The sequence below is a fragment of the Furipterus horrens genome, unplaced genomic scaffold, assembly GCF_987537825.1.
Source record: "Furipterus horrens unplaced genomic scaffold, mFurHor1.1.pri manual_scaffold_1, whole genome shotgun sequence".
NCBI lineage: Eukaryota > Metazoa > Chordata > Mammalia > Chiroptera > Furipteridae > Furipterus > Furipterus horrens.
The window spans coordinates 4,627,357-4,643,901 of record NW_028327171.1 but is presented as its reverse complement, the minus strand read 5'-3'; the positions used below and the strand labels follow the sequence as shown (position 1 = coordinate 4,643,901).

The 16,545-nt window shown below is 42.4% G+C and overlaps 1 protein-coding gene across 1 annotated transcript in view; it reads right to left on the bottom strand.

Moving 5' to 3' along the window:
• TTC3 (tetratricopeptide repeat domain 3) overlaps positions 1–16,545 on the bottom strand; it is a 99,612-nt gene that overhangs the window by 74,204 nt on the left and 8,863 nt on the right. Inside the window, exons 2-10 of the mRNA XM_090271730.1 lie at positions 13,381–13,535; positions 12,779–12,821; positions 12,191–12,341; positions 11,667–11,751; positions 8,783–8,836; positions 7,769–7,889; positions 6,003–6,088; positions 4,942–5,036; positions 3,761–3,823 (exon numbers count right to left, since the gene is read on the bottom strand). Coding sequence (XP_090127856.1) covers positions 3,761–3,823; positions 4,942–5,036; positions 6,003–6,088; positions 7,769–7,889; positions 8,783–8,836; positions 11,667–11,751; positions 12,191–12,341; positions 12,779–12,821; positions 13,381–13,524 — 842 coding nt within the window. The 5' untranslated portion in view covers positions 13,525–13,535. The remainder of the gene's footprint in view (positions 1–3,760; positions 3,824–4,941; positions 5,037–6,002; positions 6,089–7,768; positions 7,890–8,782; positions 8,837–11,666; positions 11,752–12,190; positions 12,342–12,778; positions 12,822–13,380; positions 13,536–16,545) is intronic.

The window sequence follows — 16,545 nt, the reverse complement described above, 5'->3', positions numbered from 1 at the left end:
GCCTAATTTCTTTCTCTAGATTTTCCTCTGAACTGAAAACTTCAAATGGCTTCTTCCATCACAACTACCCTTCTAAAATGCTCTTTCCTGACGAATGTAGCTGAAGGGAACTTCCGGAGGACCACGTGGCGGCTCTGGGACACACGGCTCATCCCTCCGGCCGCACGACTCAGCGCGGAGGAGTTGACTGACAGGAGACAGCTATCTCCCTCCCGCACCCCTCCCTCACTCCAACCCGTCCGTCCTGCATTCCCAAGTGGTCCCCAGGCCTGGAGGGGCAGCAGGGGCTCTGCCTGGCTCCCAGCCTCACCTGTATTCACCAAAGGTGGCCTGGCTTATAGACCGTGTGACCGTCTGGCATTTACTATAAAACCACCACCACCACGTGACCATTTCTGAATGAAGCATCTCCCCCTGCACATTACTCCCCTCGGGCTCCCCGCCACTGGTCTTCCTTCTCTCTCTCCTCTCGAGGTTATTCTTCACTTGTTTCATCCTTGATGTTCAGTGATCACTGTTTTTGCTTTCTTTTGTCTTACCATGTGCATTTTTAATTACACCGTGTTGCTTGTTATCAAATAGTTCAAGTACACATACAAGGACAGAGAGTAACATTAACGTAACGAACACCCATGTGCCAGAGGTTAGCAAATGCTTAACGTTCTGCCACGTGTGCTTCAGATCTTCGGGCAGCAGGCTGCACGGGCGACACCCACTGCGTACGACGCACCCACCTCCGACCCTGCTCCCCCATCCCGGGAGAGCCCCACCCCCGGCGTCTGCAGTACACTTGCACTTTATAAAGCGTTTCTAATACATACTAGTTATGAAGATGTACATCACTTTGCATGTTCCTAAACATTCCATAAACGGCATCAGACCACACAAATCAGTCTGCAGCTCGCGGTTTCACTCAGCACTGCATTCGTTGTGACCACCACACAGGGTTCCGTTGTATGAACACACCGCACACTGCGACTGACGGGCATTCCGGCTGTGTCCGTTCTCCACCCTTAGGAACAAGGCTGTAACAACGCCTCGCACAGCTCATCCTGGGCACGCGTCTGAGGGTCTGGCGGGCCTGCAGGATGCACATCTTCACCATGCAGACCGCTCTCCAACGTGATGGCACCCGTCTGCACTTTCTGCAGCTGATAATGCAGTTCCCTTTGTCCCACATCCTCTCCAATACTTGGTGTAGTACGTTTTTTAAAATTTTGCCAATCTGACAGGTATGAAAGGGACTCAAATGTTTAACCTGGGTGTCCTGTAAGGATAATCACATTTTTTGACTATCTGGACCATTTATTTTTTATTTCTTTCACCTTTCACATTGCCCTTGAATTCTATCACCACCTTCCCGTGATGATTGGGGTCAAACTCTGGGTTCATCACACCTACCTAGTGTCCGAGGACACTTTGTTCCACTTCCCCAGGCTCCTCACAAGGAGACAGAAGCACCTACCACTCACAGCACTGTCAGGGCTTTATAAGTTAATACGTGTCAAGTGCTCAGGGACACCCCCATGTGTCCCTGGAGCTCAGCCAGGTTCTCAACCCTCAGATTTAAGAGCTTCGAAACATCTCAACCTTGGTAATTCAGCTAAAGGACATGTGTCCTTCTATGTCAACGCACTCCTGACAACATGTTCCTTTCTGAAGTCACACTGTCTGCTCTCCTGATCAGTTCTATGTACTATGGACTCAGAAAACATTGTGCCTAATTACTGAGCAAGCCATGTAAACAGTGTGTGAGGAGGTGGGAAGCACCAGCAAAACGAGCGTGGCATAAGGATTCTGACAATAAAGAGGCATCCGATACACACTGGTGATTGTCTAAGAGGAAAAAGCTGCGGACCTGCTTCTAGTGAAAACCCAGTGGTGCGGAACCACAAGCTAGACGATCAGGAAGGAGGCACAAGGATGGATACAGAACCCTGCTCTTGACCTTGACCTCACCAGGATACCTGGCTTCTGTACTTTTACTTTGATGCACCTCCTTTGCAGTGAAGTTTTTGGAGGCTCCCCCTTGAGTGTCTAGCGTTCCCCCTTGAGTGTCTAGCGTTCAAACACCCATCAAAGAAGGCTGAAACACCCTGGTTTGTCCCTCAGCTCTCAGAGCTCCCCTATGCAGAGTGAATGACGACCTGCCCACTCTAGGTTTCAGATCAGGCACCTTGCTTTTCACAAGAAGCCAGCCAACCTGCCAACCTATTCATGTTGAAACCATACAGATTCACCCTCAAACAGCACAGGAGATCTGCGATTCTGCACCTGGCCAGAGGCAATCACCTAAGACACGTGTGGCCCATTCCTTGTAAGAACAGTGGAGGAAGTGGTATTGACAGAAGACTGTGTCAAGCCCATCCACTCCTCTAGTCTGGACAGCCTCACGCCCTCTACAAGCTGCACACATAATACAGCGATATTCTCCAAGGTGGACGGGTTACTGGTGATTTTTATTTTCTTTTTAAACTCTTGTATTTTTCAAATTTTCTACCATGAGAAAGGTTTCTGTTTATCATGAAAGAAAAACATAAGAGATGTTATTTTTAAAAGCTACGAACTTGGAATACACTACCTTCTCCACTCCCACCCCTCAGCATAAGCGGTTTCAACGGACATTGACCGCTTTCATGAGAAAACGTCACACAAACCGTGGAACCCCAGGGAGCACTTTCAGGGAGCCTTCTTGATGAACAGGATATTTCTGAGGTTCTTCTCTACTCCATCACTTTATTTGTATCCCTTGTAAATCACGTAAATTTCTTCCAGAACCAAACACCAGAGAAACACTGATTCACCTAAGCAAATGGTGTCCTCTTTCTTTATGGAGAGAGAATTAGGTCACTTGTCAAATGTTCTCTTCTTATTTTGACCTCTCTGTTGAAAGGTCTGATGCAAATATGGATCATAATTAATAACTAAGCAAGACCGTATGCCTGTTTATGATGAGGATGCCAGGCTCTAACCTGGTTTCTTAGTTTGTTTTGTTTTTAATATTCTTCTACTGAGTGGCTGTGCTCCTGAAGTCACCCCAACCTTGCAGTGATGCAAGACGGACTTAATAGAATGGCCTACTCTGCTCAATATTAATGCCTGTAATTCATGTCCTACGGTTTTTAAACTGAGGGAAAACGAACAAAATCATGGTGTACTGTTAACAAACTTTCTCAACTAATAAATAAAAGCTCAGTTCAACATTAGGGACTAAGAATGAATTGATTTCACTTCCATAGTTAAACCATTAAATTTCTTTTCTTTTTCACTTATGAAAGCCATTTACTTATTTCATACCAGGATGGAGGAAACAAACCCAACAAAAATTCTTCTTCCAGAACTATATAACTAATGAACAGAGCAAAAGAAGGTAATGTATCACAGGTGCTATAAACACAGACACTGACTTCATCAAATAAGGTCTGTGGTCAAATCTTGACATCACTACTACTAATAGTATGAGTCTGTCCAAATGTAAACGTGGAGAACAACGTGCCCTGCCTACTGAGGGTGTTGTGAGAACTGAGTAACGTTTGTGAAGTACTTAAAATGATGCGTTAACACATGTTAGCCACGCAATCGGAGCAGCTGCTGCAGTCGCAGTAGTCAGCATACACGGCTGACAGAACTCTCCTTAAACCGTCTGACCATTTCTGCCAAAACACCACTGCAGGGTGTTCTCGCATCCCTGAGAACAGAACTCTCTCTCCAACACAGGCCTGTGGCACCCAGCTCGGGCCTGGGCGCCCCAGCAGCTTACCTGAACTGTCCAGTGCGAAGAAAACAAAGGGCTCGGTTACCGTAAAGAAGGTGATTCTCAGGACTTTAAAAGAAATAATGTTTAGTCAGTAAAGCAGATTACATATGAAACAAACAAATATCATACAGAAAACATAAGGCATGAAAAAATGTTCCAAAACTTTACAACTGTGTGGCAGAGCAGAACGAACCCAGGACTCGGACTCCTAACTGGTTAAGTCCTGGTTCTTTGGCTGCCTGAGTAGCTGCTCAGGTCACCCCCAACTTCCCCGTACCCGACTACAAAGATCTCCACTACCTTCACCTAGCTCAGAGCGCTGCTGTGAGGATCAAATGAGACATTAAAAAGCTAGAACTACAAGGCTGCTTAACTGTAGAGGACAGAATGACATACGTAAGTCAGAGCTGTACCACCCTGTAGAAGAACTCAAAGGAAGTCTGTAAACTGCAGCGGTAATTTAATAGCTTCACTTCAAATCCTGCCCTCTGCGGTCTTATCTGACTAGGAGGTGGAACTTACTTCCCTTTCCCTCCACCTCCTCCTCAGGAGAAGCAAGCAGCAGCCTTCCGGGTGTGTCAGGCTACCTTGACTCGCTTGTCCCCGTCCCCGTCCCTGTCCCGGTGGAGACTGGCCAGGGAGGAAAGAGGAGCTGTCTACGGCGCACCCTCCCGTGGCTGCCGCAGTATCAGGCGGCCCAGCTGAGACGTCCTGGAGCCCAGTGAGGCACAGTCGCAGAAATGCTACCAAATCCTAGCAGCTGGGCAAATAGGAGGGAAGGCAGAGAGACCGCCTGCGTTCTCTCAACAATCGCAACTATTATCCCTCTTAGAAAAGCAAAAATCCCTGAATGGGTGAATCTTAAGTATTAATAGCTATCAGTTAACAATTTGGAAGAAATTAGTAGAAGACAAAATGAAAACAAGAACATGGGTCTGTATAGACAGCGTGAAAGAAAACAATGGCAGGCAAAACCAAATTTACAATTTTGCCCGACTTGCTTGAGTTGTGCTGAGTTCACATACTCTGACCCTCTCTAATGCTCCTAATGCCTATCGATGAGAAATGCTATTCTGCATAGCAAGGTAAAAATATTCTCCAATTCCTCATCTTTTATTTCCCCTGACTAGCAGTCTAACGATCTGCCACAGAAAAAGGATTCCATCGTTCTGTTTACCTCTTACCTATATTCAATGGCTCTGCTGTAATAAATAATCGCTATGTCAAATCTTTCCTTGGAAAACTCTTCATTTCCCTTCATTTTCATTAGTTCTCCTTGCTGAGAAACCAAGGTGAAAGAAGACCCATCAATTAACTGCAAAGACAATCAAGAACCCCCATACCTAGGAAAAATGACCTTGGGTTTCTATCTTTGATATCAGAAATAACCTGGGGAATCACTTATATAGGAAATGAGAATGCAATACTGAATATTTTGGTATGTATATTTAAAGAAACCTGTCTCTGATGACTCGATGCTGACTTTGATAAAGAAATATTAAAAAGTAAACAAAACCACCACATTATAACTTAATTGCCACCAACAGATCCCCTTTGCACAGTACTTGGCAGGCCTGTTTCATGTAAACCTTAGTAGGCCTGCCGTATGCAGGGGAAAAGCAGATGCAAGGTAAATTTTAATTTTAGGCTAGAAAATGGGATATTGTTCAATAAGCCTGAGTGCTTACAAAACAACAGGCAACAAAGGGAGCAGGAATGAAATCAGAAGGAAATCAAAAACGCTCCAGACAGAACTAAAACTTCAATTCAAACACTCAAATATTCAAAATAAACAAATTAACTAAAATAAATTGGATCACATCGATGGCTTTAGAGAATTCAATAGAACATTACATTCCTAAGTCCTTTTTAAAAATATCAATTAAAATTGTCTTTCTTGTGAGCGACTTATATGGCATGTGAATTAATCTCAATAAAGCTGTTACCAAAGAAAATCATATGCACTCAATGAATTAAATACCTTTTAACTTTAAAAAATCAAATTTCAATTTTTGATTAACTCTTAAAATCTGTAATGTTAGAAAATTCGGATCAAGATGTTTTCCTCTTCCAAAAAAAAATAAATATCCCAATCAACTTATTAAAACTTCCCTCAAACGTGTTATTGAATTTTACAGTAGTTCTCTGTATGTTGGACAGAAGTTGTACTGAACTTGGAGTGTGTTAATGAAAGGTCTAACAAGCAAATTTTAAAATATACTCGTAAGTGAATATTTATTCTCACCTCTATACACTCCATACAACACCGCCTTTTAAATTCTTCAGGAACATGGTAGTTTTCTGTCACAATTTTAGTTATGTGATACTTGTCTAAATTTCATTTTTAGGAGAGAGTGAGAGAACATTTGTTTTAAAAGAACAGTATATTGTTAATGTTCTAATTCTCGGTTAGGTGAGTCCATAAAGTTCATTATATTATCATACTTTCTAAATAACACATTTCTTGTCATCTTTCACATGTATCAAATAATATATTTGAAAATAAACAACTGATAACATTAGATTCACTACTTGCTATGGGTCTAATCAGTTCCTTTTCTAGCATTAAAAAACAATAACATTTGTTTATTACTACATTGGTTCTAATTGTAGTTTCAACAAACATTCTTTCATAACATACTCCAAACAAGCTTTCTAGTTACTCAAGTCAATTCAACAAATATCTGAGCACCTATGGTGTATCTGACACAATGTCTAATAAAAATGTCTGAAAAAATCCAGTAAAAGAACTTTCTAAGAAGTATTTAACAAATGAAGAATTTAAATGTCTTAATACAACATTTGACTCTCATGAATAAAATGTTAAAATGAGTTTATATGAAAAAATACTTATATAAATGTAATAAACTAATTAAAATGCTATAAGTAATAACCAAAATTTACCAGACATCATTTTCTGTACTTTAAGCTGTTCTATACAATAAAGATTTTTCTGAAGTGGTAAATAATAATAATCTTATTGCAACAAAAATGTAGTTACGCCTCTAGACAAACACATTTATTTCAATAGCAGAAGGAGTACCTACAATTTAAGATTCAGGAAAGCATTTGGGTAACACTAAGGGACCCAGCTAAGATTATAGGATGAAAATATGGGCTTTAAAGAGCCTTGACTATCAGAGACTTGACTTCTCATCTAGGTTCTACTGCCTACTAGACTGCAGAAATATCACTTAACCTCTCAAAGGCTTATTCGTTTGCTCATTTCTAAAATGGATAACAACAGCTACCTTGCAGGGATATTATAAAAAAGAACAGAAACAAGTCAAAAGCAAGCCCACATAGGGGCCCAAAACATGGTCTGCTACCATGAAATCCAGCCTGTATTTAAAGGCTTCTATTACAGAAGAGATAGACCCAACACATGCAGCCCAGTGTCTAGCAAACCCATCAGAAGAACCTGTCTTCCTGTTTAAGCTTAATTTCTCCCTAACATTTAGATCAATAGTACAAAATTTCCCCTCTTCTCATTGGAAATGGCAAATTCTCATCAACATCCAGTGAAGAGCCAAATATTCCGTTTCAAGATTCCTATAACTATACTATAAAAACACTGCTAACACTCAAATGCTTTCGGGGAAAGTATTCCAGAAAGTAAAATATATATATAAGCAGATTCATCTACACAAGAATAAGATTCATCAGGGAAATGAAAATTATAATCTTAGCTCTATTACTTATTTCTCTTAACAGTGAGAAGACATGAGGTCCCAGCTGTGGTCTCTTTTCTTTGGGTAATATGTATACTAACTTATGACATCTATTACATAAAATTTTAAAATATAAAATGTCAGAGAAATTATCAAGATAGGAAATACAGAATAAAACTAAGTACAAGGTTAAAGTTCTCTTATGAAGGCCTTTCTTTCTCAGAGAAAAACATGTTTTAAAATCCTAAGATAAGTAAGAAATCACAACTACACATTCCACTTGCCCAAAGAATACCTTTAAAAACTGAGTCAAGTAATAATTTAAAGCATTTATACTTACATTCAGTAAAGAAAATACTTAACGTGGGCCAACAATTGTCAACTGCTTCTAACTTAGGTAGAATTGTTACATCGCCTGTGTATTTCACCCAATTCAAAGCTTCTTCCATTGCCAATATTTTCTGTTTCAAAAAGAGCGATGTATAATGTGAATTTGGTATTAATTCTAAATTCACATGTGGCATTACAAATTTATCTTATATAATATTTCAGATTCTTAAGACAAAACTTATAACCTCATATTTTCATTACTCCAGCATAGAACCTAGAATAGCTGGACCCCAACATACAAGTTAAAGATACCATGGACTCATGTATGTTATATCTTAAGGCAACCTTGGGCCAGATGCTTTTGCAATGATTACAGACCTGACCACTAAGGTCTAATACCCAGGCAGCCCTGGGTGGCAGAAGAGCGTAGTAATACAAGATGAACCCGGGGTCTCAAGTCTCACCTAAACTAGGACTTCCATCCTGACCTCAAGGTTAAAGGTGTAAATTAAGTTTTGCCAAAGGGATTATGTACTTTTAAATGGTCTGCGGCAAATAGAAGAGCAGGAGATAAACAAGGAAGGCGTGGCTTGATCTACTTTTAGTGACTGAAATGATTTCAGAAACTAAACAGTGGAGTTATCAATGCTGATGTCAGGCTTAATGGAAATAGGTAGGAGTTTATATTACCGACAGCATTAAAAATTGGTTTATCATTGGATGAAGGTTTTCTAGTAATTATACAGCAAAACATGTTCCTATCAGGCATGTAATAATTTCATTTGAGAGAACGTGCCAGGAAAATAATCTAAAAGAAAAAAAAAAATCAACTTGTAAGAAAGACTCAAATTACACTAGGTTAAATGAGACTAGGCGAGGAGAGAACCTAAGCAAAACATAGAAGCCAGCGCTACTGCACGCCCGCCCTCACACTGACCACGTGGGCCCAGGCGTGGCAACGAGCAGCAAAGCCACTGCCATTTACTCACAGAGGCTGTGCTGGGTACCTGGGTGTAACACTCACATTCTCTATTTTATAACCAATTCTCAGTAAGTCTCCAATCAAGAACGAGTCACTCTGTAAAAAAGAAGAAAAGTACAAAACACGTTTTTTTCCTTACTCGGTCCATTATACTTGGGTTTCCCAGTACACCCAAAACACTGCATTTTAGGAGTGCACGTATACATAGAGTTCACCTCCCACATGCACTGTCGTGTGTAATTTACCTCTTAAGGACCCTACAACGAGAATTCAGAAATAGTCTTACATTGGCTTCTAATGATAAAATGGTTTAGTGTAACTTCTAGATGTACGAATCTGAAAGTTAATTACACCTACATTTTTAAATTAAAATACACTGGCTGATACAAGTTACTGCAAAGGATTACCAGCAGGAAATACAATATCAAATGCCCTTTCTACAATCAGGTTAAACGAAGAAAAACACTTGGCTTTATAACCAACTGAAATAAGAAATTATCAAATGGTTCTCAGTGAAAAAAAACCCCTCAATGCAATACAAACCACCTCCTCAGATATGACCTGATAAAGCTTACCCCATGGAAGAAATATTTGTTGTGATGGTAGTGACAGTGGTGTGATTTTTTTTAAGTGTATTTTATTGATGATGCTGTTACAGTAGTTCCCAATTTTTTCCCCTTTTCTCCACTCTTTCCGATACCCACCCCCCCTCCAGCAATCCCTCCCGTTTAGTTCATGTCCATGGGTTGTGCACGTAAGTTCTTTGGCTTCTCCACTTCCTTTACTATTCTTAACTTCCCTCTGTCCCTCTATTTTGTACCCACCAGTTATGCTTCTTAATCCCTGCACCTTCCCCCCCATTCTCCTCCTTCCTGCTCTCCACTGACAACCCTCCATATGATCTCCATTTCTATGGTTCTGCTCCTGTTCAGGTTGTTTACTGAGTTTGTTTGTTTTTCAGATTCAGTGGTTGATAGTTGTGAGTTTGTTGTCATTTTAATGTTCATAGTTTTGATCTTCTTTTTCTTAAATAAGTCCCTTTAAGATTTCATATACTAAGGACTTGGTGATGATGAACTCCTTTAGCTTTACCTTGTCTGGGAAGCATTTCATCTGCCTTTTCATTCAAAATGATAGCTTTGCTGGATAGAGTAATCCTGGTTATAGGTCCTTGCTTTCCATCACATTGAATACTTCTTGCCAGTCCCTTCTTGCCTGCGAAGTTTCTTTTGAGAAATCAGCTGATATTTTATAGGCTCCTCTTTGTAGGTAACTCTGCTTTTCTCTCGCTGCTCTTAAGATTCTCTCTTTATCTTCAGCCTCTGGCATTTTAATTATGATGTGTCTTGGTGTGGTCCTCTTTGGGTCCAACTTGATTGGGACTCTGTGCTTCCTGGACTTGTATGTCTATTTCCTTTGCGAAATAGGGGAAGTTTTCCTTCATTATTTTTTCACATAAGCTTTCAATTTCTTACTCTTCCTCTTCTCCTTCTGGCACCCCTATGATTCAGATGTTGACACTTCTGGAGATGTCACAGTCTTCTTATTCTCTACCCCACTGTTTTGAATTCTTGTTTTTTCATTTTGTTCTGATTGACCGTATTTCTTCCTTATGCTCCAATACATTGATTTGAACCCCAGCTTCCTTCCCTTCACTATTGGTTCCATATGAATTTTTCTTCATTTCACTTAATATAGCCTTCACTTCTTCCCTTATGCGTTTGTCATACTCAATCATGTCTGTGAGCACCTTTATCACCAGTGTTTAGAATTCTGCATGTTCGGTTGGCTATCTCCTCATCTGTTAGGTTGGCTATTGCCTCGTCGCTTAGTTCTCCCACTGGAACCTTGATCTGTTTCCCCTTTTGGGCCATACTTCTCTGTCACCTCATCTTGACAGCCTCCTGTGTTTGCCTCTGTGTCTTAGGTAGACGTGTTGCACCTGTTATGTTGTCAGTACAGGGCAACCAGTTTCACCACGTTGTGGCGCTGTGTGTAGAGGAGGGGTATGAGCGGGAACAATGCTGCTTGCTCAGCACTCACTCCTCTTCCAGAAACTTCTCCCACTTCTGTATGGGACTGGCACCCCTCTAGCTGTTGCCTTGGTGATAGTTCCCAGAGTGGGTAGGTCTGCTGATGTTCTAGGACCCTGGGGGCCTCCTAGATGGACTCTGCTGAGACACAGGCAGTTTCTTCTGCCACCCCAACCCGCACTGGTTTTCATAGCCAGAAGCAATGAGGGTTTATTTTCCTGGCACTGGAACCATGAGCTACGCAGTCTGGTCTGGTGCTGGGAGCGTTTACCAGGTGTCCCTCCTGGTTTTTATAATGCGGGACTGCTCCTTCTGCCATCTGCAGCTGCTGCCTTGCCACGGCCGCCGCCACCACACAACGTCCTCTCCACCCTGGCTCTGCCCCTCCTAGCCGTCTGGGTGAGTATTATTTTTAATCTTTGGCTGTCAAACTTCCATACAGTTCGATTTTCTGGCAGTTCTGGCTGTTTTTGTTTTGAGGGAGTTGTAACCCTCATGTTTGTGAGAGGAGGCAAAGCATGTCTACCTACGCCTCCATCTTAGCTGGAAGCTCCCTGGCGTGATTTGATGTTTAAAGATAGAACCTTTCACTTTCAGAGCCTCTGACAAAGGTTTCTGTGAACCAGGGCACACTTTCATTTGTGACAAATTCCAATTTCTGTCCTTTACTGACAGTGAGCAGTCCTAGTTTTCAACATGTCATGTCAGAACCATGAAAAGAGCTGTCTGTCTGGTTTCTCAAATACATAGTACAGACTCACGAATAGCAGAATAATCTCAGGTTAACCACAACTGAAACCCATTAACCTCTGTAAGTTAGCAACATAGGCCCGACGTTGTACAAATATTAGGTCGTTACATAGAGGAGGAAAAGGCCATCTCCCACCACTTACCACAACCTTCTTCACCAAATCCACAATATCCTCCATCAACTCGAGATGCTGTAATCGCTTCAAACTCATGTCCGCAGCATGAGAACTGCTTAAAGACAAGTTTATTTTTTGAAAGATTAGGTACTCATATGTAACAATTCATTAAACTTTACACTTAACTGCGTGTTACACCTCTAAGTTCTCTGTGTCTTCATTGTAGGTAATAATAAGTTGTTTAAGTGGATAAAATAATGTACCTTTTCCTCTCTTGTATATAATGTTATAAACATGCATATTAATTTTTCTTTACTGTTTAAAATTCACCATCTAATGCTCTTCAGAATTTCATTCATTATATATAATGTTACCATGACCATTCATTCCATCCAAATCCCAAGTATATTAACTTTTTCCGCTCTATTAAACGAGCGTAAAGTCGATAGTACGCTGGCAGGAGGCCCCGCCTTCCACTGTACTTGGTATTCCTCAGTACTGTGCAGTGTGCTTCCCGCTGTTCACACAAAATAAATAACATGGTAACTTACATGGCCTCCACACAGGGAAAGAACCGTGACATGACGGAACCGTGTTGCTGTTGAAACAGAAGTGGCCAGAAGATGTGTATCTTAATGGCATCACAGTACTCCCGCAGGACAGAAATTGGTTTACTACACCACATACTGCAGATGTCGAATTCTTAATTAAAAAAATTTTTTAATTAATATTTTGTGCCTCATTTTGGAATGGATTAATAGTGTTAATAGGGAAAAGGCAAAAATGGTTATGGAAAGGTTAAGAAATGAATGGATAAAATATTTTAAACTGTTAGATGTTAAGAATATTTAAGTGGTAGGTAAAACTCTATTGTAACAAAGAAAGGTTTTGATTTCTAGTGGAAAAGAATAGTAAATAAGCCAGATCATGAAAGTTATTACAGACTAGGGCAAAGGATTTTAATCTTTTTTTGGTATATTTTATTGATTATATTGTTACAATAACTCCGTTTCCCCCTTTGCTCCCCTCCGCCCCGTAAATAAATTTTAAGAGCTATATTAAGTCTGTTGCATTGATGTGAAAGGATTAACTTCCCTTGATAGTCTTTCAACAAATTAAAGGTAAAATACTGCACTCACCGAGGTTTCCCTCACATTCAGCATAAACTTCATATTGCTTACCCTAAAAAAACCAAAACACAAAACACAAGTTTTGATTCGTGTCTGATAAGATGCAGAAGTACAGTTCTTGATTTCTAATGTAAGAATTATTGGTACTAAACTAAAAATTTCAGCGCACATTTATCTGCACACTTCCCATGTGGCCTCTTCAATCAGGGAGGCCCCCAGCCTTCTCCCTGGTGCTTCTGAGAGCTCCCAGCACCGCTCCTTCTCTGGGCCCTGCACATTTCTTTCCCTTTTAAAATCACCTCTTCAAAAGCATGTATACCTCCCTGTGAAACCTCACTTAGCACAAAAATACTTAAAACTCAGTAGCTCTGAATCAAAAATCTTTACGAGGTAAATCTCAAAACTTCTCATGACGAGAAAAACCAACAAACAACTGTAACTGTGTGGTGATGACGTTTACTAGACTTAGTGTAGTGATTTCACGTATATACCCCTATCAAATCATGTTGTACACCTGAAACCATATAATGTTATACATCAATTATGTCCCAGGTTTTAAAAAACTTAAAAAGACAGAACGTTAAAAACAAAAAGTTAACTCATCTACTTACCACCCCATCACAGTAAAAGCGAGTCACACGAACACAATCACTGGACGTAAACTGGGGAGCAGAGAGACAATGGTCCCAGGAAGGGCCATCTTCTAAGCAGGCACAGTCTGGGGCAGTGAAGTCTCCCATGGCCAAATCGTCCATGGCGCAGCACCCTAAGGAGACAACACAAACCCGAATGGGTGATTAGATCACTTGAGATATGAGAAGCAGTTTTCCTGGCTTCTATGGCATTTTAGAAAAACAGTTGGAACTTACGCCCCAAGGAAGTGACTCCAATAAGAACACTGAGCTCTCGGAAAGAGTCTTGCTTTCATTCTACAATTTTCACCCTCTCTTCAACTGTCAGTTTAATCTATTTCTTCTTTTCCTCGATTTCAAAGAGTCACCATCTCTACTCCGAATTTATCCATTTACACGTCTCTTTTAGACGAAGGACGATTCAGGGCACCTTATTCATCTCTGTACGTACCGAGCACATGACAAGCCCTCAAACAAGTGCCTGCTGAATGAACAAGACACCTCTCCACTGCTGTCCTTTGACGCCACCTGCTTTCACTGCATCCCGTGCAACAGCTTATTTCACAACGTGCGGACTGCTACCTTCTCAGCCTCCTGGGAACTGCGTCCTGGCTCCACTGAGAAAAGTCTCCTACCAGCTGCTCAGATTCTCCTACCCGCCCCTCAGCATGTCTGCACCGTGGGCACAGGGGCACAGCGTGAGTCTGTCAGGCTCTCGGTTCCCCACGGCCCCGTCCAGACCTTCCCTCTCCTCCCTAACAGTCGCTGCTCCAACACTCACAACTGCAACAGGCAGCACTGCTAGATTGCAAAGGCGGGCAAAACCCTCGCAGTGCCAACAGCCGCATTTTAAAAATAATCACTTCAATGGGAGAAAAGGGGGACTTAGGGCTTGAGTTCAAACTAAGGAGTATTTCCCCCTTAAGTGCAGTAAGATTCCTAGCTGTCCCAGAAGAGCCACACAGCCTAAACACCCCTGGGAAATGCGGCACGTTATCCCTCTAACTCCGGCCCAGGCAGCAGCGCTCCCTTCCTGTCAACCCCAGCACCATCACAAACACCACTTTTTATGCCTTTCTGCTTCGCCACTAGTCTCTCGCTATTGATAGGACAGACCGACGTTCTGCTTGCCTAAGCAAAACCACCCAAATCGGTTTCCTTAGTTAGCCCTTCTCACTATGCCCGATCGCTTATGAAGACCTAACAATCCCAGCAAGGAAGCACAGTAACACTCTTCCTAGCAAACGAGCTGTACTCCTGTTCCCATGTCGTTCCAAGTGGTCCACATGCATCACCTCAGTCCTCACCGTGAGCTTTCTCAGGGTCAGTTACCATCATCTCCGCTGTATGGATAAGAAATTACGCAAACTGCTCAACGTCAGCAAGCTAGGAAGGATTCAAACCCTGGTCCTCTGATTCCAACTCAGATGGCCTCTCCTCGCCAACACTGTGTTTTACTACGTCTGCTTTCCCTTGCCATTGCCACCTGGTCACCTCTTGGTGGTTGCCACGTTCAAGAACACTGACAACTAGTTCAGACTGTTCTCCTCTCCTCCAAATTTTATCATCATCCCAGACACACCGAGGCCCATGGAGGCGACCCCTTCAGACGCCAGCTTTGCAGCTTAACTACCTCCTCAGCCAAAATGAACCTCACTGCCCACCTCACTGAGGCCCTGCCTTCCTGACGCCGCGCCTCAGACCACTGCCCAGGTCTAACCGGCGTCTAATCTGACTCTGATGAGCTTCCCCTGACCACAACTAAGGGTCATTACAGCCCAAGTCCGCCCACCTTCTACCAGACACCCTGCACCCTCACCAGGAACCCTGCTTCCCTCCTCTCCTGTTCAAATCCTCCCTTTTCAGCCACTGTTTCCTACAGCCGGGTGTCCACGTTCAATGAGGTCCTGAGTAACTTCTACAACAGACTGATTGTATATAAGGTCTGGAACCTGACCTGTTCTAGAGCAACAATATTTCCAGAGTTTAGAATGTAACCCGCAAAGTGAACAATGACTGGAAAAAATAAAAAGACATTTTAGCCCCCAAAGCATGGCACATAACAGGGGACAAATGCTATCCTGGGAAATACACACACTTTTAATCGGGACAAACCGTTTTTGTCTGTAAACACAGAAAGAGCCAGAACTGTCTGTGACAGCCCCCCGATGACCACCGGGGCCTCGATTACAATACAATTTCGGGCTCGCACCCGCACTCAGCCGCGGGACGCAATGGCCTGGCAGACCTCAGCGAGACCACACCCAACACAACTACACTGTAATGGCCACATCGGTGCAATTTTCATTTTCTACTTTGTTTTAACCAGAGGCGCGACATGCCACAGTGGTTAGGAGCATGGACTCTGGAACCAGACTGCACGGGCTTGAATCCTGGCTCTCCCGTTTCCTGAGCGTGGGATCTTGGGCAAGTTCCTGACTCTCTCTGAGCTTCAGCTTCCTCATGTGTCAAATGGAGACAGCAGCAGCACCTACCTGATTAACCGGTCAACACACTGAAAGTGCTCAGAACAGTACATGGCATATGGGAATTGCTATAAACATCAACCATATTTTTAAAAACCCATCGTTAGGATGCTTCCAGCTAAATGGTCGCCCTTAGCTGCTGAGTCCAAAGAGCACTTTTCAGCTCACAACTTACTTTGCGCTGTTGACCACCTCCTCCTTTTCAGAACTCTTCGTCTGGACTCCAGAGACCATCTTCTGGTTCTCCTCCTATTCTTCTGGCTGCGCTTCCTCAGTCTCCATGGGCTCTTCTTGTCCATCCCCGCCACCCACATGCCAACTCTCTTTTCTCTCCCACTTACCCTCTCCTTAGGTGATCGCACCCACCACACCCACGGCTGTAAACAGCACTTCCTGAACTTCCATCATTTCACAGCTTCACCGTGGTTTCTGCCATTTCCACATATCACGTGTGTTTTTACTTACTCGATATTTCTTTCACTGCTCTCACTTGACCTAAGTGGTAATATCCATGATGTAGGTTTGCGTACAACTTAGGCTCTTCATACACATGAAATTCCAAACTAGTTACAATACTGTGCTTCTCCATAACCCACCTGAGATGACCTGATACTACACTACAGCACACGATGGATGAAACGTCCAAATGTTCAAGACT